Genomic DNA, 25,760 nt, shown 5'->3' with positions numbered 1-25,760 from the left:
TAACCTTCACTGCTACATACTGTATAGTGAGAATAACCTTCATTGCTACACACTCTACTGTGAGAATAACCTTCATTGCTACACTCTCTATAGTGAGAATAACCTTCACTGCTACACACTATAGTGAGAATAACCTTCATTGCTACACACTCTATAGTGAGAATAACCTTCATTGCTACACACTCTATAGTGAGAATAACCTTCACTGCTACATACTCTATAGTGAGAATAACCTTCACTGCTACATACTCTATAGTGAGAATAATCTTCATTGCTACACACTATAGTGAGAATAACCTTCATTGCTACACACTCTATAGTGAGAATAACCTTCACTGCTACATACTCTATAGTGAGAATAACCTTCACTGTTACATACTCTACAGGGAGGATGTATGTCAATGTTACATACACTAATATGTTCTATAGAGAGAATATCTCTGTCACATACTGTATAGAGAGAATATCTCTGTTACGTACTCTATAGGGAGAATAAATATCACTGTTACGTACTCTATAGGGAGAATAAATATCACTGTTATGTACTCTATAGTTAGAATAACCTTCATTGATACACACTCTATAGTGAAGATAACCTTTACTGCTACACACTCTATAGTGAGAATAACCTTTACTGCTACACACTCTATAGTGAGAATAACCTTCATTGCTACACACTCTACAGTGAGAATAACCTTCACTGCAACATACTGTATAGTGACAATAACCTTCACTGCTACATACTGTATAGTGAGAATAACCTTCATTGCTACACACTATAGTGAGAATAACCTTCATTGCTACACACTCTATAGTGAGAATAACCTTCACTGCTACAACCTCTATAGTGAGAATAACCTTCATTGCTACACACTATAGTGAGAATAACCTTCACTTCTACATACTGTATAGTGAGAATAACCTTCATTGCTACACACTATAGTGAGAATAACCTTTACTGCTACATACTGTATAGTGAGAATAACCTTCATTGCTACACACTATGGTGAGAATAACCTTCACTGCTACACACTTTATAGTGAGAATAACCTTCATTGCTGCACACTCTATAGTGAGAATAACCTTCAATGCTACATACTGTATAGTGAGAATAACCTTCATTGCTACACACTCTATTGTGAGAATAACCTTCACTGCTACACACACTATAGTGAGAATAACCTTCACTGCTACACACTGTATAGTGAGAATAACCTTCATTGCTACACACTCTACAGTGAGAATAACCACTGCAACATACTGTATAGTGAGAATAACCTTCACTGCAACATACTGTATAGTGAGAATAACCTTCACTGCAACATACTGTATAGTGAGAATAACCTTCACTGCAACATACTGTATAGTGAGAATAGCCTTCACTGCTACATACTGTATAGTGAGAATAACCTTCACTGCTACACGCTCTATAGTGAGAATCAACTTCACTGCTACATACTCTATAGTGAGAATAACCTTCACTGCTACACACTCTATAGTGAGAATAACCTTCATTGCTACACACTATAGTGAGAATAACCTTCATTGCTACACACTATAGTGATAATAACCTTCATTGCTACATACTATATAGTGAGAATTAATTATTTCTGCTATGTATTTATTCTTCAGGGAGAAAGAAACGTTTTTCTACAAATTACTCTTCTAGATAAATGTTTTTCTACTAATTACTCTCCCAGGTAAATATCTTTTTCTTTCTACTAATTACTTTCCAAAGTAAATATCTTTTCTACCAATTACTCTCCCAGGTAAATATCTTATTTTTTCTACTAATTACTCTCCCAGGTAAATATTTTATTTTTTCTACTAATTACTCTTCCAGGTAAATATCTTATTTTTCTGCTAATTACTCTCCTAGATAAATGTTTTTCTACTAATTACTCTCCAAAGTAAATATCTTTTCTACTAATTACTCTCCAAAGTAAATATCTTTTCTACTAATTACTCTCCAAAGTAAATATCTTTTCTACTAATTACTCTCCCAGGTAAATATCTTATTTTTCTACTAATTACCCTCCCAGGTAAATATCTTATTTTTTCTACTGATTACTCTTCCAGGTAAATATCTTATTTTTTCTACTGATTACTCTTCCAGGTAAATATCTTATTTTTTCTACTGATTACTCTCCCAAGTAAATATCTTATTTTTTCTACTGATTACTCTCCCAGATAAATATCTTATTTTTTCTACTAATTACTCTCCCAGGTAAATATCTTATTTTTTCTACTAATTACTTTCCCAGGTAAATATCTTGTTTTTTCTACTGATTACTCTCCCAGGTAAATATCTTGTTTTTTCTACTGATTACTCTCCCAGGTAAATATCTTGTTTTTCTACTGATTACTCTCCCAGGTAAATATCTTGTTTTTTCTACTGATTACTCTTCCAGGTAAATATCTTGTTTTTTCTACTGATTACTCTCCCAGGTAAATATCTTGTTTTTTCTACTGATTACTCTTCCAGGTAAATATTTTGTTTTGTACATACTCTTCATGAAGAATACTCTTCCTCACTTATATTGCACCATGTGACATTAGAAACTATATTAGGTAATGTCAGACATTGCATGATGCTGCAGTCAAACAGTCAGTGAATTGACAACTATTTCATCACATTTTGTACAAGTTAACTGAGTGTACCAATTCTGGTGTTTATCACAAGGGACATAAACCCACCACTTTATTGTAGTAATGAATGTGATGTATTTACAGTTTTATGTAACTGTTTTAATTGTATTATAGCATATACTATGCTGGAAAAGTTATCCTTAAAATCAGTTGTAGATGTAGATGCTGGTTCTAACTGTATTGTTTTTCTACCTTTAGCTTTCCTCTACTGCATGTTATTGTTCATCACAGTGATACCTTGAGAGTTTTAAAGAACTGTTAATTATTACTTATACTAACCTAGAGCTATCCATCTGTCATGGTCGTATCTTTTCTTTCCTTAAGTTCATTGTCTTATTTATTTTTTGTTAATTAGTTTCAACTGTATTTATATATATATATCTTGTGTTTTAACTTTTGTTCCTCTTTTTGATTAACTTGTTCTTTTTTTATAAATTTTGAGTATGTTTCTCAAAGTAGTAGTCAGTTTCTTTTGCAAGCCTTGGCATTGGCTGGGTAGTAAGTTCAAATGTTGAAGTTGAGTTCATACGAATTTCTAGTGCAAAGATGTATATCTTGTGACTTTATGTGTATGCGTGTTTCTGTTTAATTATGTGTATGGGTGGTCACTTTGAACAGGATGTAGAAAAAATAATTATACCAGTTGTTAGTGTCAGACATAGCTTATCTGGTTTAATTCTAGTTTTTATTTCATTATTAAAGAACTGACGTTCATAAATTGAATAATTGACCATTAGAACATAAACTGACCAACCCTTTGCTACAAAGTGTATAACACCAATATCTGACAGTTTCACAATTTAGATGTTGAATAAATACAATGTTTGTTGTGTTGCATGTATTTTACATTTCTTGAGAAATAATTGTGAATTATGCTTGTGCTCTACATACTATATATCATTATTTTCGGTTGTTTTCTCTTGAACGTTTTGTATGTTTTCATTTGTTTAGTTTCCTTTCTCTCTTTCTTTCTGTCTCTTTTTCCGTGTGGACAATTAGCTAGTGGAACAGGGGCAAACAGGACAGTGTATGGCACAAATCCTAAAGCAACTAACCATATAGAGGAAACAACAGCTGACAACAAGAAGGTTGTCAGACAAACAACTACAGGAAATGGAGGGGAGGGTTCAGACGATCCATTGTCGACATCTGGGGTAAATCGCAGAACAGCCATATTGTTTAAAAGAAAACTGTTGGTTCACGGAGAGGTGGATCACACAGTTCAGGCTTAAAGCGAATGGGTGCAAGGACAAGAAAGAGTACTGATAAAAGTGACCATATGTCCAGTTTGACTTCTTCCTCCTCTCCTGTTCCAGCATTTCTAGACTCGGCTACTACCGTAACCAATGTGTTCACCATGACAGCAGCGTCTCTAGTGTCAGCCGTCAAAGATCGACCAGGTGAGATACTTTTAACATTCTAATCTTATTAGTATAACTGTGTAATATTATAGTTTCATGTCTAGTGTCAGCATGTCAAAGGTTGACAAAGTGAGGTACATGCATGTGTCTGTTAAAATTGTATTTTATAATGTTAGTGCTAGCACTTGAGTGAGCCTCCACTAGCTGGAATAAATAGAGACTTATTGTATTTCTACATAAAAATATCAAAGTTTTAATTTTCTAATTTATTGCTTGCTTAAGTTTTATAACATTCAAATTCTTCTTATATTGACTTGGTTTGCACATGATGTTTACTTTGCCCAGATAATACAGTATTATAAAGATAGATGTCAAAGTATTTGAGTGAAACTGTTGTTTGATGAATTATGTAAAATGGGACAGAATGTTTCTTTTTTTAACACCACAGCAAACAATGTTGATGTTGATGTTTTGAACTGAAACAGACTTTAAATGAAAACTTTCAGTATTATTGAAAATGTGAAGGTTTATTGTAGTCTGGAACACATCAGTTTCTTTTATCCACAGTGTTAAAATATGTGCATTTACACATAAAACAATGTGTTAACAAGGACACTGATATTTCTGTACATGTCCTGATGTTAGCAGTTGGAGATCATTTAAGTTATCATTTGATTTTAATTTTTTGAAAAATACTAGCTTGTTATTTTTACATAAATAATAAGTATCTAAGCATCGTAACATTCATTTTCCTTAGAAGTGTTGTTTCTTTCTTTGATACTAATGGTCAAAGACAAGAATATGATACACTGGTGTCAGTTGATTTCACTGACAGCAAACATATAATGATACTATGTTCTGACTAAATAAACACTTTTCAATGTGTTTGAAGAGTTTCTAACAGTGAAACTTTCTTAGCTCTTTAATATCTTAATAAAATAATGTTTGTGTTGCCATGTGTAAATACAGATGTCCCATACAATAACACAACTCATGTCTTTTATTAAATTTCAAGTAGTTTTATTGAGAGTTGTGAGCATGTTTCTGCTTTCATTTCTGAAGCTAAACGACGAAGCCGATCTGCAAGTCAGACTGTTGAGCCAGCATCGCCAAAGCAGAAACCAGCAGCTGCTCCTCTGACATCACTGGGGGCATTCCCTTCATCTCCATTGCCCCAGACAGACAGCTTTAAGATATACAGATCAACTTATCGTAAGTGTTCCTCTATTAACAACTGAAAATCTTTGGGGACCTTACATTCTTCTCTGTTGTTCCAGACAGACAATTTAAAAAGCACATATTAACTTCTTATATGTTTTCTCAGTCAACTTGTGTATAATATTAGATCCTTAGATATATTTGTATCTTTTTTGACCCACAGTTGTTTAAAAAGATGTTCCAATCAACCTCTGTTAATGCTCAATATACAATCTAAGATATATACTTCAACCTCTCACAATCTTTCTCAGTTATTTCTTACAATATAAATCTTAGAAACAGAAATTTATTACAGTAAAAAATGTCATTCTTCACAAAAACATATGATATGCATACACACATACATGACAAAAAACTAATGTAACATATAGACATTGACAGAAGCTAAGTTGATATAACTAGTGTGATATATGTTAGAAGATGCTATTGTGATATGCATGATATAAGAAAATAAGAAACTAGGATGACATACATGTCAGAAGTTGTTAGTGTGATATACATATTGTAAAAGCTATTATTATTATTTTATTTATATATAGTAATGAAGAATGTACAGGGAGTGGACAGAAAAGTGACCCCTTGGAAATGTTGTTAATTTGTTATTTTAATGTAAAATATATATGTAAAACTATATGCTTTTAAATGTACTCAACGAGATCTGTTCAAGTGTGATCTCAAATCCACTGGCTTTAGTAAGTACATGAACTTTTCATGGTTTTAGTTACATAAACAGGGTTGTGTAAACATAAACAGGGTTGTGTAAATATAAACAGTGTTGTGTAAACATAAACAGGGTTGTATTACTGTTGTAGTTTCTTAAATCTTCCTATTCCAACTAGCCTACTAAATAATCAAAGAAGTTTATCTGCATTAGTGGAGTCGTTGAAAGATATCTTAGAAATAAGAGATTTAATGCTATAGAATGGTCAAGTCATTCACCTGTTATCAGTCTGATTGAATATTTATGGGCTGAGTTAAAATGATTAACAAAAATTCATAAACGTAATATGGAGGATGAATTTTTTTGAAGAGCTAGTAGAAGGAAGTCAGTCAGTCAGGAGCATCTGCACGTGTCACGTAGACGTGAAGCAAGACAGGAATCCAAAGGAATAATGACTAAATGTTAACTTGTGAAACTTGTTGGTGTTACTTTGAGTTTCAGTTTTACATTCAGTTATTGTAGAGAAACTTGTTTCATCATTTAGTTCCAGTATTTACTAAAGCCAGTGTTAAAACTAGGATTTGAGATCATGTTTGAACAGATCTTGTTGAGTGCTTTCTAAACACATATAATTTTACATATTTTTTTATTATCTAGTAAATGATTAACATATTAACAACATTTGAAAGGGGTCATCCCCTGTATAATCAGTGTATTTTTAACATGTAGTAGTATTGTAATATGTTCAGTTTATGTTTTAATGCTGTTGTATTGGAGATTGCTTTACAACATAGACTACAAAAGTTGTTATTTCTTGAATTCTGATACAGATTGCCTGTTTTGGTTTTAACTCATGACCATTGAGTTTTAGATACAACTATTACATGTTTAATTAATGTCAGTTTTGATTATGTCAAGGATCGACGGTTATAAACTAACATCACAAAGAGTGCATGACATACAATACCAAGTGGTCATGTATATTAATAACATTTACAAAGAGTGCATGACATATGATACCAAGTGGTCATGTATATTAATAACATTTACAAAGAGTGCATGACATATGATACCAAGTGGTCGTGTATATTAATAACATTTACAAAGAGTGCATGACATATGATACCAAGTGGTCGTATATATTAATAACATTTACAAAGAGTGCATGACATATGATACCAAGTGGTCATGTATATTAATAACATTTACAAAGAGTGCATGACATATGATACCAAGTGGTCATGTATATTAATAACATTTACAAAGAGTGCATGACATATGATACCAAGTGGTCATGTATATTAATAACATTTACAAAGAGTGCATGACATATGATACCAAGTGGTCGTATATATATTCATAACATTTACAAAGAGTGCATGACACGATACCAAGTGGTCGTGTATATTAATAACATTTACAAAGAGTGCATGACACGATACCAAGTGGTCGTATATATTAATAACATTTACAAAGAGTGCATGACATGTGATATCAAGTGGTCGTGTATATTAATAACATTTACAAAGAGTGCATGACACGATACCAAGTGGTCGTATATATTCATAACATTTACAAAGAGTGCATGACACGATACCAAGTGGTCGTATATATTCATAACATTTACAAAGAGTGCATGAAACGATACCAAGTGGTCGTATATACTAATAACATTTACAAAGAGTGCATGACATGTGATATCAAGTGGTCGTGTATATTAATAACATTTACAAAGAGTGCATGACATATGATATCAAGTGGTCGTGTATATTAATAACATTTACAAAGAGTGCATGACATATGATACCAAGTGGTCGTGTATATTAATAACATTTACAAAGAGTGCATGACATATGATATCAAGTGGTCGTGTATATTAATAACATTTACAAAGAGTGCATGACATATGATACCAAGTGGTCATGTATATTAATAACATTTACAAAGAGTGCATGACATATGATATCAAGTGGTCGTGTATATTAATAACATTTACAAAGAGTGCATGACATATGATATCAAGTGGTCGTGTATATTAATAACATTTACAAAGAGTGCATGACATATGATATCAAGTGGTCGTGTATATTAATAACATTTACAAAGAGTGCATGACATATGATATCAAGTGGTCGTGTATATTAATAACATTTACAAAGAGTGCATGACATTTGATACCAAGTGGTCGTGTATATTAATAACATTTACAAAGTATATTAATAACATTTACAAAGAGTGCGTGACATATGATACCAAGTGGTCGTGTATATTAATAACATTTACAAAGAGTGCATGACATATGATACCAAGTTGTCGTGTATATTAATAACATTTACAAAGAGTGTATGACATATGATACCAAGTGGTCGTATATATTAATAACATTTACAAAGAGTGCATGACATATGATACCAAGTGGTCGTATATATTAATAACATTTACAAAGAGTGCATGACATATGATACCAAGTGGTCGTGTATATTAATAACATTTACAAAGAGTGCATGACATATGATACCAAGTGGTCGTGTATATTAATAACATTTACAAAGAGTGCATGACATATGATACCAAGTGGTCGTGTATATTAATAACATTTACAAAGAGTGCATGACACGATACCAAGTGGTCGTATATATTCATAACATTTACAAAGAGTGCATGACACGATACCAAGTGGTCGTATATATTCATAACATTTACAAAGAGTGCATGAAACGATACCAAGTGGTCGTATATACTAATAACATTTACAAAGAGTGCATGACATGTGATATCAAGTGGTCGTGTATATTCATAACATTTACAAAGAGTGCATGACATATGATATCAAGTGGTCGTGTATATTAATAACATTTACAAAGAGTGCATGACATATGATACCAAGTGGTGGTGTGTATATTAATAACATTTACAAAGAGTGCATGACATATGATACCAAGTGGTCGTGTATATTAATAACATTTACAAAGAGTGCATGACATATGATATCAAGTGGTCGTGTATATTAATAACATTTACAAAGAGTGCATGACATATGATACCAAGTGGTCATGTATATTAATAACATTTACAAAGAGTGCATGACATATGATATCAAGTGGTCGTGTATATTAATAACATTTACAAAGAGTGCATGACATATGATATCAAGTGGTCGTGTATATTAATAACATTTACAAAGAGTGCATGACATATGATATCAAGTGGTGCGTGTATATTAATAACATTTACAAAGAGTGCATGACATTTGATACCAAGTGGTCGTGTATATTAATAACATTTACAAAGAGTGCGTGACATATGATACCAAGTGGTCGTGTATATTAATAACATTTACAAAGAGTGCATGACATATGATACCAAGTGGTCGTGTATATTAATAACATTTACAAAGAGTGCATGACATATGATACCAAGTGGTCATATATATTAATAACATTTACAAAGAGTGCATGACATATTATACCAAGTGATCGTGTATATTAATAACATTTACAAAGAGTGCATGACATATGATATCAAGTGGTCGTGTATATTAATAACATTTACAAAGAGTGCATGACATATGATACCAAGTGGTCATGTATATTCATAACATTTTCATGGTAGGTTCTAGAACAATCACAATTTGTGAGGAACCATTTTGAAAATGGTTTCTTGCTTAAACATTATCAGAAGCCACTGGTGATAGTTTGTTGTTGTTACTTCAGAAGACCAAGGAAGTGACACAGATCATCAATCAGAGACAAGTAGTGACACAAGTGATAGTTCAAGTAGCAGTGACAGTCAGTCAGAAAGTGAAAGTGACATTGAGGAAGGGGGTGAGTCACAAGGTGCCACCACTGGTGACGATGACACCAGTACGCTTAGTGAACCAAGGAAAGGTAACTACTGCTGTTATTAGTCACAACTGAAGGATAACAATGTGGCTTCCTTCTAGTATGAATAGAAAGTTATGTTTAATTTGATGACTTAATTTTTGCCTTTTTAACTTTTACATAATGCTTACTGTTTTTATATATGAATATTTGATTTCATTAAACTACCCATACAAGATGTGAATTACTCATTATTATAAAGTCATATTTTAGTTTCATTATTTCTTACATGTATTAATTTTCAACTGGCTCCAAATTGACCTTTACGTTCAGTTCTTCCTTTACATTTTCTTACTTTAATTGTCAAAATGTAAGATAAGACATTTTTATACACTAGTTAGGTATCTTTAATAGTGAATTATACAGAAATTTTCCTCAACTAATTGCTCATGTCAAAATACTTTAAACAGAATTTACAAACTAATTTAAATGAAGGTCATTACTGATCAGTTATTCAATTCAGTGAGACTTCCAAAGTTCCCACAAATCGTGGAAAAGTTGAACAGTTATAGTGTTACACCTCGAAATGGTCTATCTAATGTAAACATTTCACTGATCAAAAAACGTAATTAAAATGTGTTTAATTAAATAACATTTTGTGAGTTTAAAAAGCTTGAATATTGGAATATATACTAGGGGGTCATTCAAGGCTGTTGACTGTCATGACAAATGTATGTAATGTTCTTAAAATTCCAAAGAAATTGTTTTTGTAACTTATTCTTGATTCTGTTGATGGTAATCAGCAGGTTAAGTAACTTATTCTTGATTCTGTTGTGGTAGTCAGCAGGTTGAGTAACTTATTCTTGATTCTGTTGTGGTAGTCAGCAGGTTAAGTAACTTATTCTTGATTCTGTTGTGGTAGTCAGCAGGTTAAGTAACTTATTCTTGATTCTGTTGTGGTAGTCAGCAGGTTAAGTAACTTATTCTTAATTCTGTTGTGGTAGTCAGCAGGTTAAGTAACTTGTTCTTAATTCTGTTGTGGTAGTCAGCAGGTTAAGTAACTTGTTCTTAATTCTGTTGGTGGTATTCCGTGGGTTAACTAACTTATTCTTGATTCTCTTCATGATAATCAGCAAGTTAAGTAAGTTATTCTTGATGCTGTTGGTGGTAATCAGCAGATTAAGTTACTTACTGTTGATTGTGTATGTTAGATAACTGCTTATTATTGTTGTTCTTGGTACTTGTATGTTAGATAACTGCTTATTATTGTTGTTCTTGGTACTTGTACATTAGATAACTATTGTTGTTCTTGGTACTTGTATGTTAGATAACTGCTTATTATTGTTGTTCTTGGTACTTGTACATTAGATAACTATTGTTGTTCTTGGTACTTGTATGTTAGATAACTGCTTATTATTGTTGTTCTTGGTACTTGTACATTAGATAACTATTGTTGTTCTTGGTACTTGTACATTAGATAACTGCTTATTATTGTTGTTCTTGGTACTTGTGCATTAGATAACTATTGTTGTTCTTGGTACTTGTACATTAGATAACTGCTTATTATTGTTGTTCTTGGTACTTGTACATTAGATAACTGCTTATTATTGTTGTTCTTGGTACTTGTACATTAGATAACTGCTTATTATTGTTGTTCTTGGTACTTGTATGTTAGATAACTGCTTATTATTGTTGTTCTTGGTACTTGTATGTTAGATAACTGCTTATTATTGTTGTTCTTGGTACTTGTGCATTAGATAACTATTGTTGTTCTTGGTACTTGTACATTAGATAACTGCTTATTATTGTTGTTCTTGGTACTTGTACATTAGATAACTGCTTATTATTGTTGTTCTTGGTACTTGTACATTAGATAACTGCTTATTATTGTTGTTCTTGGTACTTGTATGTTAGATAACTGCTTATTATTGTTGTTCTTGGTACTTGTATGTTAGATAACTGCTTATTATTGTTGTTCTTGGTACTTGTATGTTAGATAACTGCTTATTATTGTTGTTCTTGGAACTTGTATGTTAGATAACTGCTTATTATTGTTGTTCTTGGAACTTGTATGTTAGATAACTGCTTGTTATTGTTATTCTTGGTACTTATAATGTTAGATAACTGCTTGTTATTGTTATTCTTGGTACATGTATGTTAGATAACTGCATATTATTGTTGTTCTTGGTACTTGTATATTAGAAAACTGCTTATTATTGTTGTTCTTGGTACTTGTACATTAGATAACTGCTTGTTATTGTTATTCTTGGTACTTGTATGTTAGATAACTGCTTATTATTGTTGTTCTTGGTACTTGTACGTTAGATAACTGCTTGTTATTGTTATTCTTGGTACATGTATGTTAGATAATTGCTTATTATTGTTGTTCTTGGTACTTGTACATTAGGTAACTGCTTATTATTGTTGTTCTTGGTACTTGTACATTAGATAACTGCTTATTATTGTTGTTCTTGGTACTTGTACATTAGATAACTGCTTATTATTGTTGTTCTTGGTACTTGTACATTAGATAACTGCTTATTATTGTTGTTCTTGGTACTTGTATGTTAGATAACTGCTTATTATTGTTGTTCTTGGTACTTGTGCATTAGATAACTTATTGTTGTTCTTGGTACTTGTACATTAGATAACTGCTTATTATTGTTGTTCTTGGTACTTGTACATTAGATAACTGCTTATTATTGTTGTTCTTGGTACTTGTACATTAGATAACTGCTTATTATTGTTGTTCTTGGTACTTGTATGTTAGATAACTGCTTATTATTGTTGTTCTTGGTACTTGTATGTTAGATAACTGCTTATTATTGTTGTTCTTGGTACTTGTATGTTAGATAACTGCTTATTATTGTTGTTCTTGGAACTTGTATGTTAGATAACTGCTTATTATTGTTGTTCTTGGAACTTGTATGTTAGATAACTGCTTGTTATTGTTATTCTTGGTACTTATATGTTAGATAACTGCTTGTTATTGTTATTCTTGGTACATGTATGTTAGATAATTGCATATTATTGTTGTTCTTGGTACTTGTATATTAGAAAACTGCTTATTATTGTTGTTCTTGGTACTTGTACATTAGATAACTGCTTGTTATTGTTATTCTTGGTACTTGTATGTTAGATAACTGCTTATTATTGTTGTTCTTGGTACTTGTACGTTAGATAACTGCTTGTTATTGTTATTCTTGGTATGTATGTTAGATAATTGCTTATTATTGTTGTTCTTGGTACTTGTACATTAGGTAACTGCTTATTATTGTTGTTCTTGGTACTTGTACATTAGATAACTGCTTATTATTGTTGTTCTTGGTACTTGTACATTAGATAACTGCTTATTATTGTTGTTCTTGGTACTTGTACATTAGATAACTGCTTATTATTGTTGTTCTTGGTACTTGTACATTAGATAACTGCTTATTATTGTTGTTCTTGGTACTTGTACATTAGATAACTGCTTATTATTGTTGTTCTTGGTACTTGTACATTAGATAACTGCTTATTATTGTTGTTCTTGGTACTTGTACATTAGATAACTGCTTATTATTGTTGTTCTTGGTACTTGTACATTAGATAACTGCTTATTATTGTTGTTCTTGGTACTTGTATGTTAGATAACTGCTTATTATTGTTGTTCTTGGTACTTGTACGTTAGATAACTGCTTGTTATTGTTATTCTTGGTACTTGTATGTTAGATAACTGCTTATTATTGTTGTTCTTGGTACTTGTACATTAGGTAACTGCTTATTATTGTTGTTCTTGGTACTTGTACATTAGGTAACTGCTTATTATTGTTGTTCTTGGTACTTGTACATTAGATAACTGCTTATTATTGTTGTTCTTGGTACTTGTACATCAGATAACTGCTTATTATTGTTGTTCTTGGTACTTGTACATTAGATAACTGCATATTATTGTTGTTCTTGGTACTTGTACATTAGATAACTGCTTATTATTGTTGTTCTTGGTACTTGTACATTAGATAACTGCTTATTATTGTTCTTGGTACTTGTACATTAGATAACTGCTTATTATTGTTGTTCTTGGTACTTGTATGTTAGATAACTGCTTATTATTGTTGTTCTTGGTACTTGTACGTTAGATAACTGCTTATTATTGTTGTTCTTGGTACTTGTATGTTAGATAACTGCTTGTTATTGTTATTCTTGGTACTTGTATGTTAGATAACTGCTTATTATTGTTATTCTTGGTACTTGTATGTTAGATAACTGCTTATTGTTATTCTTGGTACTTGTATGTTAGATAATTGCTTATTATTGTTGTTCTTGGTACTTGTACATTAGATAACTGCTTATTATTGTTGTTCTTGGAACTTGTATGTTAGATAACTGCTTATTATTGTTCTTCTTGGAACTTGTATGTTAGATACCTGCTTATTATTGTTGTTATTGATACTTGTAAGTATGTTAGGTAACTGCTTATTGTTATTCTTGGAAGTTGTATGTAAGATAACTGCTTATTGTTGTTCTTGGTACTTGTGAGTATGCTAGATAACTGGTTATTATTGTTGTTGCTATTTGTGGATGTTGGATAGCTGGTTATCATCATTGTTCTTGTTATTTATGCATATTGGATAACTGGTTATTATCATTCTTGTTATTTGTGAGTGTTGGATAACTGGTTATTATCGTTGTTCTTATTTGAGATTGTTGGATAACTGGTTGATATTGTTCTTGTTATTTGTGAGTATTGTATAACTGGTTATTGTCGTTGTTGTTATTTGTGAGTGTTGGATAAATGGTTATTATCGTTGTTCTCGTTATTTGCAAGTGTTGGATAAGTGGTTATTATTGTTGTTATTTGTGTGTGTTGGAGAACTGGTTATTATCGTTTTTGTTATTTGTGAGTGTTGGATAACTGCTTATTATTGTTGTTGTTATTTGTGAGTGTTGGATAACTGGTTATTATTGTTGCTGTTATTTGTGAGTGTTGGATAACTGGTTATTATTGTTGCTGTTATTTGTGAGTGTTGGATAAGTGGTTATTATTTTCTTGTTATTTGTGAGTGTTGGATAACTGGTTATTATTGTTTTGTTATTTGTGAGTGTTGGATAAGTGGTTATTATTATTGTTCTTGTTATTTGTGAGTGTTGGATAAGTGGTTATTATTATTGTTCTTGTTATTTGTGAGTGTTGGATAAGTGGTTATTATTATTGTTCTTGTTATTTGTGAGTGTTGGATAACTAGTTATTATCGTTGTTTTGTTATTTGTGAGTGTTGGATAACTGGTTATTATTGTTTTTATTTTTGAGTGTTGGATAAGTGGTTATTATTATTGTTCTTGTTATTTGTGAGTGTTGGATAAGTGGTTATTATTATTGTTCTTGTTATTTGTGAGTGTTGGATAAGTGGTTATTATTATTGTTCTTGTTATTTGTGAGTGTTGGATAACTGGTTATTATCGTTGTTGTTATTTGTAAGTGTTGGATAACTGGTTATTGTTGTTCTTGTTGTTTGTGAGTGTTAGATAACTGGTTATTATTATTGTTCTTATTTGTGAGTGTTGGATAACTGGTTATTATTGTTGTTCTTATTTGTGAGTGTTGGATAACTGGTTATTATTGTTGTTTTTGTTATTTGTGAGTGTTGGATAAGTGGTTATTATTATTTTTCTTGTTATTTGTGAGTGTTGGATAACTGGTTATTGTCGTTGTTGTTATTTGTTGTTGGATAACTGGTTATTGTTGTTCTTGTTGTTTGTGAGTGTTAGATAACTGGTTATTATTATTGTTCTTATTTGTGAGTGTTGGATAACTGGTTATTATTGTTGTTTTTGTTATTTGTGAGTGTTGGATAACTGGTTATTATTGTTGTTTTTGTTATTTGTGAGTGTAAGATAACCGGTTATTATTATTGTTCTTATTTGTGAGTGTTGGATAACTTGTTATTATTGTTGTTCTTGTTATTTGTGACTGTTGGATAACTGGTTATTTTTGCTGATTTTTTGATGAACCTTGTGACAACTTTAAACCTTGTTAATATTGTTCTTCTGACAAGTCAATATCTTGGATAGAAGGTGAAAATAAGACCAGTGTATTTCATGTTCTGATCTGAACTATTATTATTATTATGTTTAGCTGTTAATAAAACATTTAATTTTGTTGTATGTTCAGGTTAGTATAGATTGCAAAAGTACCTTTATATGTGGGTAAGTCATAATAGTTTGTATGTTATATGTGTAATTTGGGAAATATTCTAAGTTACTTTATATGTCGGTAAGTCATTATAGTGTGTATGTTATATGTGTAATTTGGGAAATATTCTAAGTTACTTTATATGTCGGTAAGTCATTATAGTGTATGATGTGTAATTTGGGAAATATTCTAAAAGTTACTTTATATGTGGGTAAGTCATAATAGTGTGTATGTTATATGTGTAATTTGGGAAATATTCTAAAAGTTACTTTATATGTGGGTAAGTCATTATAGTGTGTATGTTATATGTGTAATTTGGGAAATATTCTAAAAGTTACTTTATATGTGGGTAAGTCATAATAGTTTGTATGTTATATGTGTAATTTGGGAAATATTCTAAAAGTTACTTTATATGTGGGTAAGTCATAATAGTGTGTATGTTATATGTGTAATTTGGGAAATATTCTAAAAGTTACTTTATATGTGGGTAAGTCATTATAGTGTGTATGTTATATGTGTAATTTGGGAAATATTCTACAAGTTACTTTATATGTGGGTAAGTCATTATAGTGTGTATGTTATATGTGTAATTTGGGAAATGTTCTAAAAGTTACTTTATATGTGGGTAAGTCATGATAGTTTGTATGTTATATGTGTAATTTGGGAAATATTCTAAAAGTTCAGGCTTAAACTTCCTGTAACAATTGTGCAATTCTAGAATATTGAAGTTACCCACTTTATCACTGGGCAACTAATTGTACTTCTCAGTTACCATGATGTATCACCTTTATTCTCAACCATTTTACTATTACTTAGTGACCTAGATGGATTACGTTTATTCTCAACCACAGCACTAGTATTTGTACTTCTTAGTGACCTAGAGGGATGGATTACGTTTATTCTCAACCACACTACTAGTATATGTACTTGTCAATGACCCAGATTGATTACATTTATTCTCAACCACATTACTATTAATTGTACTTGTCAGTGACCCAGATTAATTTCCTTTATCCTCAATAACAGTACTAGTATTTGTACTTGTTAGTAACCCAGATGGATTACCTTTATTCTCAACCACAGTACTAGTATTTGTACTTGTCAGTGACCCAGATGGATTATGTTTATTCTCAACCACAGTACTAGTATTTGTACTTGTTAGTGATCCAGATGGATTACATTTATTCTCAACCACAGTACTAGTATTTGCACTTGTTAGTGACCCAGATGGATTATTTTTATTTTCAACCACAGTACTAGTATTTGCACTTGTTAGTGATCCAGATGGATTACATTTATTCTCAACCACAGTATTTGTACTTGTCAGTGACCCAGATGGATTACCTTTATTTTCAATAACAGTTCTAGTATTTGTACTTGTTAGTGACCTAGATGGATTACCTTTATTCTCTGTCACTTGCTAGGTAACTACATTTGTTGGTAACCTGGTAGCATTATGAATCTGCAAGAATGAATCTTGAGAAATTTCTTCTGATTCCTCCAGTGAACAGTATTTTCCTTGAACTTTAATATATACCTCATATGTGTTAGTACCAGTGGTATACCTGTGATAATTGCTGTCTCTAGTATGTAATGATTTATAGTAATAAGTGCCATTATTTTTTAAATCTGTGATATACCTGTTAAAAATGTAGTCTGTATTTACATAAGAACAGTAGTATTTAATAATAGGCTACCAACCGATAATACAGATGTAAGAATGAGTTTTGTTGATGGTACGTATTTAGACAGAATGTTGATCTGTGGCTTCAGGTGTGATGTGTACTATGTAACTGAGGGTTTATATATTGTTACAAAAACACAGGTGTGATGTGTACTATGTAACTGAGGGTTTATATATTGTTACAAAAACACAGGTGTGATGTGTACCATGTAACTAAGGGTTTATATATTGCTACAAAGACACAGGTGTGACGTGTACTATGTAACTGAGGGTTTATATATTGTTACAAAGACCCAGGTGTGATGTGTACTATGTAACTGAGGGTTTATATATTGTTACAAAGACCCAGGTGTGATGTGTACTATGTAACTGAGGGTTTATATATTGTTACAAAGACACAGGTGTGATGTGTACTATGTAACTGAGGGTTTATATATTGTTACAAAGACACAGGTGTGATGTGTACTGTGTAACTGAGGGTTTATATATTGTTACAAAGACAGGTGTGATGTGTACTGTGTAACTGAGGGTTTATATATTGTTACAAAGACACAGGTGTGACGTGTACTATGTAACTGAGGGTTTTTATATTGTTACAAAGACACAGGTGTGGTGTGTACTATGTAACTGAGGGTTTATATATTGTTACAAAGACACAGGTGTGACGTGTACTATGTAACTGAGGGTTTATATATTGTTACAAAGACACAGGTGTGACGTGTACTATGTAACTGAGGGTTTATATATTGTTACAAAGACACAGGTGTGATGTGTACTGTGTAACTGAGGGTTTATATATTGTTATAAAGACACAGGTGTGATGTGTACTGTGTAACTGAGGGTTTATATATTGTTATAAAGACACAGGTGTGATGTGCACTGTGTAACTGAGGGTTTATATATTGTTATAAAGACACAGGTGTGATGTGTACTATGTAACTGAGGGTTTATATATTGTTACAAAGACACAGGTGTGATGTGTACTATGTAACTGAGGGTTTTTATATTGTTACAAAGACACAGGTGTGGTGTGTACTATGTAACTCAGGGTTTATATATTGTTACAAAGACACAGGTGTGATGTGTACTATGTAACTGAGGGTTTATATATTGTTACAAAGGCACAGGTGTGATGTGTACTATGTAACTGAGGGTTTTTATATTGTTACAAAGACACAGGTGTGGTGTGTGCTATGTAACTCAGGGTTTATATATTGTTATAAAGACACAGGTGTGATGTGTACTATGTAACTGAGGGTTTATATATTGTTACAAAGACACAGGTGTGATGTGTACTATGTAACTGAGGGTTTTATATTGTTACAAAGACACAGGTGTGGTGTGTACTATGTAACTCAGGGTTTATATATTGTTACAAAGACACAGGTGTGATGTGTACTATGTAACTGAGGGTTTATATATTGTTACAAAGACACAGGTGTGATGTGTACTATGTAACTGAGGGTTTTTATATTGTTACAAAGACACAGGTGTGATGTGTACTATGTAACTCAGGGTTTATATATTGTTACAAAGACACAGGTGTGATGTGTACTATGTAACTGAGGGTTTATATATTGTTACAAAGACACAGGTGTGATGTGTACTATGTAACTGAGGGTTTATATATTGTTACAAAGACACAGGTGTGATGTGTACTATGTAACTGAGGGTTTTTATATTGTTACAAAGACACAGGTGTGGTGTGTACTATGTAACTCAGGGTTTATATATTGTTACAAAGACACAGGTGTGATGTGTACTATGTAACTGAGGGTTTATATATTGTTACAAAGACACAGGTGTGATGTGTACTGTGTAACTGAGGGTTTATATATTGTTACAAAGACACAGGTATGATGTGTACTATGTAACTGAGGGTTTATATATTGTTACAAAGACACAGGTGTGATGTGTACTGTGTAACTGAGGGTTTTTACTATAAAGACAGAATGGAAAGATGAAATGCGATAGAAATGATGTCAGCAGGAAGCAGGAAAGAAGCGTATGAGAAGTAAATAGACTTCCACATAAATAGCTGGTGTTTCAGGAGCTGTTATCATGATTTAGTGAGAGATTGTTTGGCTTGATAGTTTCTGTTTCTCTTTTAGAGTTTGGTTGACACCAGAGTAGAATTTCATCACAAAGTATTTGTGACTCATTTCATATTAATTTGTTAAACTGTATATCTGGAATGATGATATGTTAAAGTGGATGTGACATTTTTGTGCTTTGCATATCATTTGTAAGGACCTTAATGTTTGCCCTGTTTCTCTCCACTTTCATAATGGATACTATGGATATCTTCATCGTGTTCCTTTGGTAAGGATTTTGTCTGATAAGGAAGTAAGTTTTTAATCTTATGTGAAAGTTTGAATACAGTTTTACATCAGTGCTTGAGTTATTAAATAGGCTGGTGATTTCTCTACCAACATCTGGCATGAAAGGGAATGAAACTCTTCTCGTATGTCAACCAAAGTTTAGAAACTGTGGAAATCATCAAACCAGGCAATCTCTGACTGAACCATGATAATGAAAATGGGAACATAAGCCATATTTGGCAAGTTGTATTCACTTGACTAGACTTGACATTTACATGTATTCTGGTACCTGCCAACATCATTTCTGTCATGTTTCATTCCTTTGGTTTTGTAACTATATAGTAACTCTATATTGCTCAGTAAAGATCACTCCAGAAGACATAGATTAATATTCTGTTGTAACAGACAGTATGTTCCACTATCAATAACGCTTAATGTTTATATCATTTTTTGTGTACCTATTATTATATTAATGTAATTTGTTACTTACTCAAATAAATGACAGTAGTTTGTACCACTGTTTTAAAATCTTCATCTTTAAAATCTGTGGTCCATATTTATGTAATAATAAAGTTATATAGTACTGCTGTTTCCTTAATCTATGATGTACCTATTGTAACTGTGGTGAATACTTATAATATTATGTAGTACCTCTGTTTCCTTAATCTATGATATACCTATTGTAACTGGTCCATATTTATATTATAATAATATTATGTAGAACCACTGTTTCCTTAATCTGTGGTATGCCTGGCATTTTGTATGGCTGTTTTTAAAACTGTTTTTCATATTTTTATAATAATGATTCCATTAAATTAGTATCATTATTTTCAGGGATTACTGTGTAACTAAAATCTAGAAAGTGTGTGTTTTCTGTTCAGGTGGTCTGTCCAGGCTTTCTCACAATGATGGGCAACCTTTGATTTCTCTCCAGCCACTAGACTTGGTGTGGGCAAAGTGTCGAGGTTATCCTTGGTACCCTGCTCTTGTAAGTCACTTTCATGTACATCTGTTTAGACATTAGACACTTGAGCTACGAGGAAGTGGTGGAGTTTTTAATTTGTAACAAAGTTGTTTGGTTGGACTTCCACCGTGTTAACTGTTGAGATAAACTGTGACAAAGAATTTATCTATATGTTTGTATTTACCCTTGAATGCATTTCAGTCTAAAATATTATACAGATACTTTCTGTTTAACTCAGGATAATAAGATTTATTGTTTGACTAATATCTGAAAACAGTGTGACCTGCAAGGTAGCATCTGATATAAAATTATTTCTGTGAGCAGGGTTTGAGAAAAAAAATATGTATTGCTAATGACCAAGTGACACTGTATCTTTATAGTTCAATCTGAGAAAGCATGGTACGTGTTTGACAGTCGATTGAAAGGGTTATATTAACCATTTGTGTAGTTTTTGAGGGATATTTTACACACTTGAATAATGTGTAAGAGAAATATTATTATCTTATTAGCTAATGACTAAGAAATACAATTACACCTATTTGGGTGTTATTTAACAGGAAACACTTTACTTATTGGCTCTTGTCTGAAAAGTAATCCTTTGTTTAACTAGAATCTGAGAGATAATAACATTTGACCAGTTTTGCTAGTGTTTGAGCAATAATATTTTGCTTGTTTTTGCTACTCTGAGAAAACATTTTACTTGTTTGACTAGGGTGCAAGAGAGAACATTTTACTTGTTTGGTTTCTCTGAGAGAGAACATTTAATTTGTTTGACTAGAGTGTTAGAGAGAACATTTTACTTGTTTGACTAAAGTCTGAGAAAGAACATTTTACTTGTTTGACAAGAGTCTGAGAGAGAACATTTTATTTGTTTATATGCAAAAACAGCTCGTTTGGGTTGAGAAAATATTTTACATAGAAGAGTTTAACAACGTTCGACCTTCGGTCATCGTCAGGTTCACAAAGAAAGAGGTAACTGACCAGAAGCCGTTTTTGCATATAAATTTCTCAACAAGTGGGTTTCTCGACATCACTGATTTTATTTGTTTGACTAGGGTGCAAGAGAGAACATTTTACTTGTTTGACTAAGATGCAAGAGAGAACATCTTACTTATTTCAATAGTGTGAGAGAGAACATTTTACTTGTTTATTTAGAGTGTGAGAGAGAACATTTTACTTGTTTGACTAGAGTCTGAGAAAGAACATTTTACTTGTTTGGTTAGAGTGTGATAGAAAACATTTAACTTGTTTGACTGGAGTGTTAGAGGGAACATCATACATGTTTGAGTAAGGTGTGAGAGAGAACATTTTACTTGTTTGGTTAGAGTTGGAGGAGGTATGGATAGTGTCAAATATTTGATGTTTGTTATATTGATGATAAATAAATTGCAGCTATTTTAATGTTCTTGAGATGAATCTTTGTCCATTATCATTAGAGATATATTTTCAGATAGTATTTAAACAGGGTGACTAAAATAAGGCTATAACACATCTTTTGTAGATCATTAATCCAGATATGCCCAAATCTGGATTTTTTCATAATGGAGTGCCTATCCCAGTGCCTCCAGATGATGTCCTTGCCCTTCGGTCAAATCAAGAACAACCTGTTTATCTTGTTTTATTTTTTGATGCCAAAAGAACGTGGTAAGTTGTAACTTATCAAACTTCAACTACTAACAAAGTGTGCTCATAGATAAAAGAACGTGGCAAGTTGTAACTTATCAAACTTCAACTACTAACAAAGTGTGCTCATAGATAAAAGAACGTGGTAAGTTGTAACTTATCAAACTTCAACTACTAACAAAGTGTGCTCATAGATAAAAGAACGTGGCAAGTTGTAACTTATCAAACTTCAACTACTAACAAAGTGTGCTCCTAGATAAAAGAGCGTGTCAAGTTGTAACTTATCAAACTTCAACTAGTAACAAAGTGTGCTCATAGATAAAAGAACGTGGCAAGTTGTAACTTATCAAACTTCAACCACTAACAAAGTGTGCTCATAGATAAAAGAACATGGTAAGTTGTAACTTATCAAACTTCAACCACTAACAAAGTGTGCTCGTAGATAAAAGAATGTGGTAAGTTGTAACTTATCAAACTTCAACCACTAACAAAGTGTGCTCGTAGATAAAAGAACATGGTAAGTTGTAACTTATCAAACTTCAACTACTAACAAAGTGTGCTTATAGATAAAAGAATGTGGCAAGTTGTAACTTATCAAACTTCAACCACTAACAAAGTGTGCTTATAGATAAAAGAATGTGGCAAGTTGTAACTTATCAAACTTCAACCACTAACAAAGTGTGCTCATAGATAAAAGAACGTGGTAAGTTGTAACTTATCAGACTTCAACCACTAACAAAGTGTGCTCATAGATAAAAGAACGTGGTAAGTTGTAACTTATCAGACTTCAACCACTAACAAAGTGTGCTCAAGATAAAAGAACGTGGTAAGTTGTAACTTATCAGACTTCAACCACTAACAAAGTGTGCTCATAAAGAATGTGGTAAGTTGTAACTTATCAGACTTCAACCACTAACAAAGTGTGCTCAAGATAAAAGAACGTGGTAAGTTGTAACTTATCAGACTTCAACCACTAACAAAGTGTGCTCGTAGATAAAAGAATGTGGCAAGTTTTAACTTATCAGACTTCAACCACTAACAAAGTGTGCTCGTAGATAAAAGAACGTGGTAAGTTGTAACTTATCAGACTTCAACCACTAACAAAGTGTGCTCGTAGATAAAAGAATGTGGCAAGTTTTAACTTATCAGACTTCAACCACTAACAAAGTGTGCTCATAGATAAAAGAGCATGGTAAGTTGTAACTTATCAAACTTCAACTACTAAAAAATGTGCTAATAGATGAAATAATTTGGTAAGCTGTAACTTACAAAAGTTCAACTACTAACAAAGTGTGCTCACAGATAAAAGAATGTGGTAAGTGTAACTTATCAAACTTTAACTACTAACAAAGTGTGCTCACAGATAAAAGAATGTGGTAAGTGTAACTTATCAAACTTCAACTACTAACAAAGTGTGCTTATAGATAAAAGAATGTGGTAAGTTGTAACTTATCAAACTTCAACTACTAGAGTGATAAGTTTGTGTAGATTTCTGTCAGGTTTAGTTTGTACTTACTAGAGTTCTATTACTATAAGGAGGAGTTGTTGACTGATTTTTGTAGTATTGACTGACTTCTCTACTGTTGTATAGTTATTGACTGACTTCTCTACTGTTGTCTAGTTATTGACTGAATTCTCTACTGTTGTTATTGATTGACTGAACTTCCATCTACTTATTTACTAACTTCTACTACTATTCAGTTATTGACTGACTTCTCTATGTTTGTATAATTATTGACTGACTTTATTGGTGTATAATTATTGATTGACTTCTCTACTGTTGTATAATTAGTGACTGACTTCTCTACTGTTGTACAATTAGTGACTGACTTTTACTACTATGTAGTTATTGACTGACTTCTCTACTGTTGCATAATTATTGACTGATTTCTACTGCTGCCTAGTTATTGACTGACTTCTCTAATGTTGTATAATTATTGACTGACTTTAGTACTGTATAGTTGCTGTTGTTTGATATATCTACCACTATCTATTAATTTTAAGGGCCTTTTATAAAACTATCAGATTTAAGAGTAGAAATAATTTTTCGTTTAATTAATTTAGGCAGTGGTTACCTCACAATAAACTGGAGCCTCTTGGAGTTGACTCGACACTAGACAAAGCAAAACTAGTCGAGTCTCAAAACCCACCGAGCGAAAAGCTGTGAAAAAAGCATTTGAAAAAGCAATCCTCCATCGATGTCGTGTTACGGGTGAGTCAACAGGGTTATCTGGAGAGTCTAGTAATGATGAGTGATTGGAATCGCTTGATTTGGAAACTGTGAGATACATTTCTCTTATTGACAAGAATGGAAGTGATATTCATGACATTACCATTAAAGTATTTCTGTGTAAATATAACCTGTACAGTAGAGCCACACGGTACTTTCTAATTGTACACAAGACTTTACTACATTCAGAGGAATTCTACAGTTTTTATCCAGTTTTAAAGTCAATACAAAATGTAATTTAAGAATAAATATTTAAGTCAGAACCATCTTTTTTATGTTCATATATTCTGGTGTATGATCTGATGTGTTGTGAAGAATATCTGGTGTCTTTTAATGAAAATGTTTACCTGTTATATTTTTAAAGAATTCGTTCAAGTGAATAATCATTATTATTATCTTATAATTGTGTGTTTGGTGTCTAGTGAATGAAGAGGTTGTGTAAAATTGATGATTTAACATAAAAATGATTTGTATGGTCACTTTTAATGAAATATATATTTTGTGTCAAACTAGTTACAAAGAAGAAAAGTCATTGAGGTTGTTGTCAAACCAAGACATTAAAATGTGATACTGATGTATTTTTTCTGGAATGTCTGAGAATGAGAAACATTTTACACAGTTGTTTATTGAATTACTAGGAGGTCAAGTTATCATGGTTTCCTATTTTGTTATTCAACTAATTTTTCTACTAGTACTGTAGGTGCATTTATAAAATAATGCAGTAACCAGATAGATGTTGAACATTATATTACACTTTTAGTTCATCTGACAATATGTTAAAGATACTTTTTTCATCTGTTACAACTTCATATTCATTGTTGTATGTATACAGTTTCTGGTGGTTGTTTTTAAAACAAGTTTTCGTTAATTATGTTTTATTTTTAATAAATGCATTTCTTAGTATTGTTACAATGCATTACTTGGTTGTATTATGAAACATTAAACATTCTCAGTGAAAACTTTATTCTGAGTGCAACTAATCTTTGTATGCTTTCATTTAATAAACTGATATGAGAAAATAAATCTCAGATTTGTTTCTGTGAGATTAGTGTTTCC

The 25,760-nt window shown here is 31.8% G+C and overlaps 1 protein-coding gene and 1 pseudogene across 9 annotated transcripts in view; both read left to right on the top strand.

The window, feature by feature from the left end:
• LOC143256392 (peregrin-like) overlaps positions 1-3,881 on the top strand; it is a 75,820-nt gene extending 71,939 nt beyond the window's left edge. For all 8 annotated transcript variants that reach the window (XM_076513575.1, XM_076513579.1, XM_076513581.1 and 5 more), the window contains exon 16: positions 3,649-3,881. In XM_076513575.1, coding sequence (XP_076369690.1) covers positions 3,649-3,881 — 233 coding nt within the window. The remainder of the gene's footprint in view (positions 1-3,648) is intronic.
• Positions 3,882-3,886: 5 nt separating this feature from the next.
• Positions 3,887-25,744, top strand: LOC143256393 (uncharacterized; annotated as a pseudogene). Its single transcript, XR_013031336.1, has 6 exons — positions 3,887-4,049; positions 5,073-5,222; positions 9,603-9,776; positions 20,769-20,875; positions 22,353-22,495; positions 24,539-25,744. The product of XR_013031336.1 is annotated as an uncharacterized LOC143256393 (transcript).
• Positions 25,745-25,760: the final 16 nt, after the last annotated feature.

This window comes from Tachypleus tridentatus, chromosome 7 (assembly GCF_004210375.1).
Source record: "Tachypleus tridentatus isolate NWPU-2018 chromosome 7, ASM421037v1, whole genome shotgun sequence".
Lineage (NCBI taxonomy): Eukaryota > Metazoa > Arthropoda > Merostomata > Xiphosura > Limulidae > Tachypleus > Tachypleus tridentatus.
This window is presented reverse-complemented; position numbering and strand designations above follow the sequence as displayed.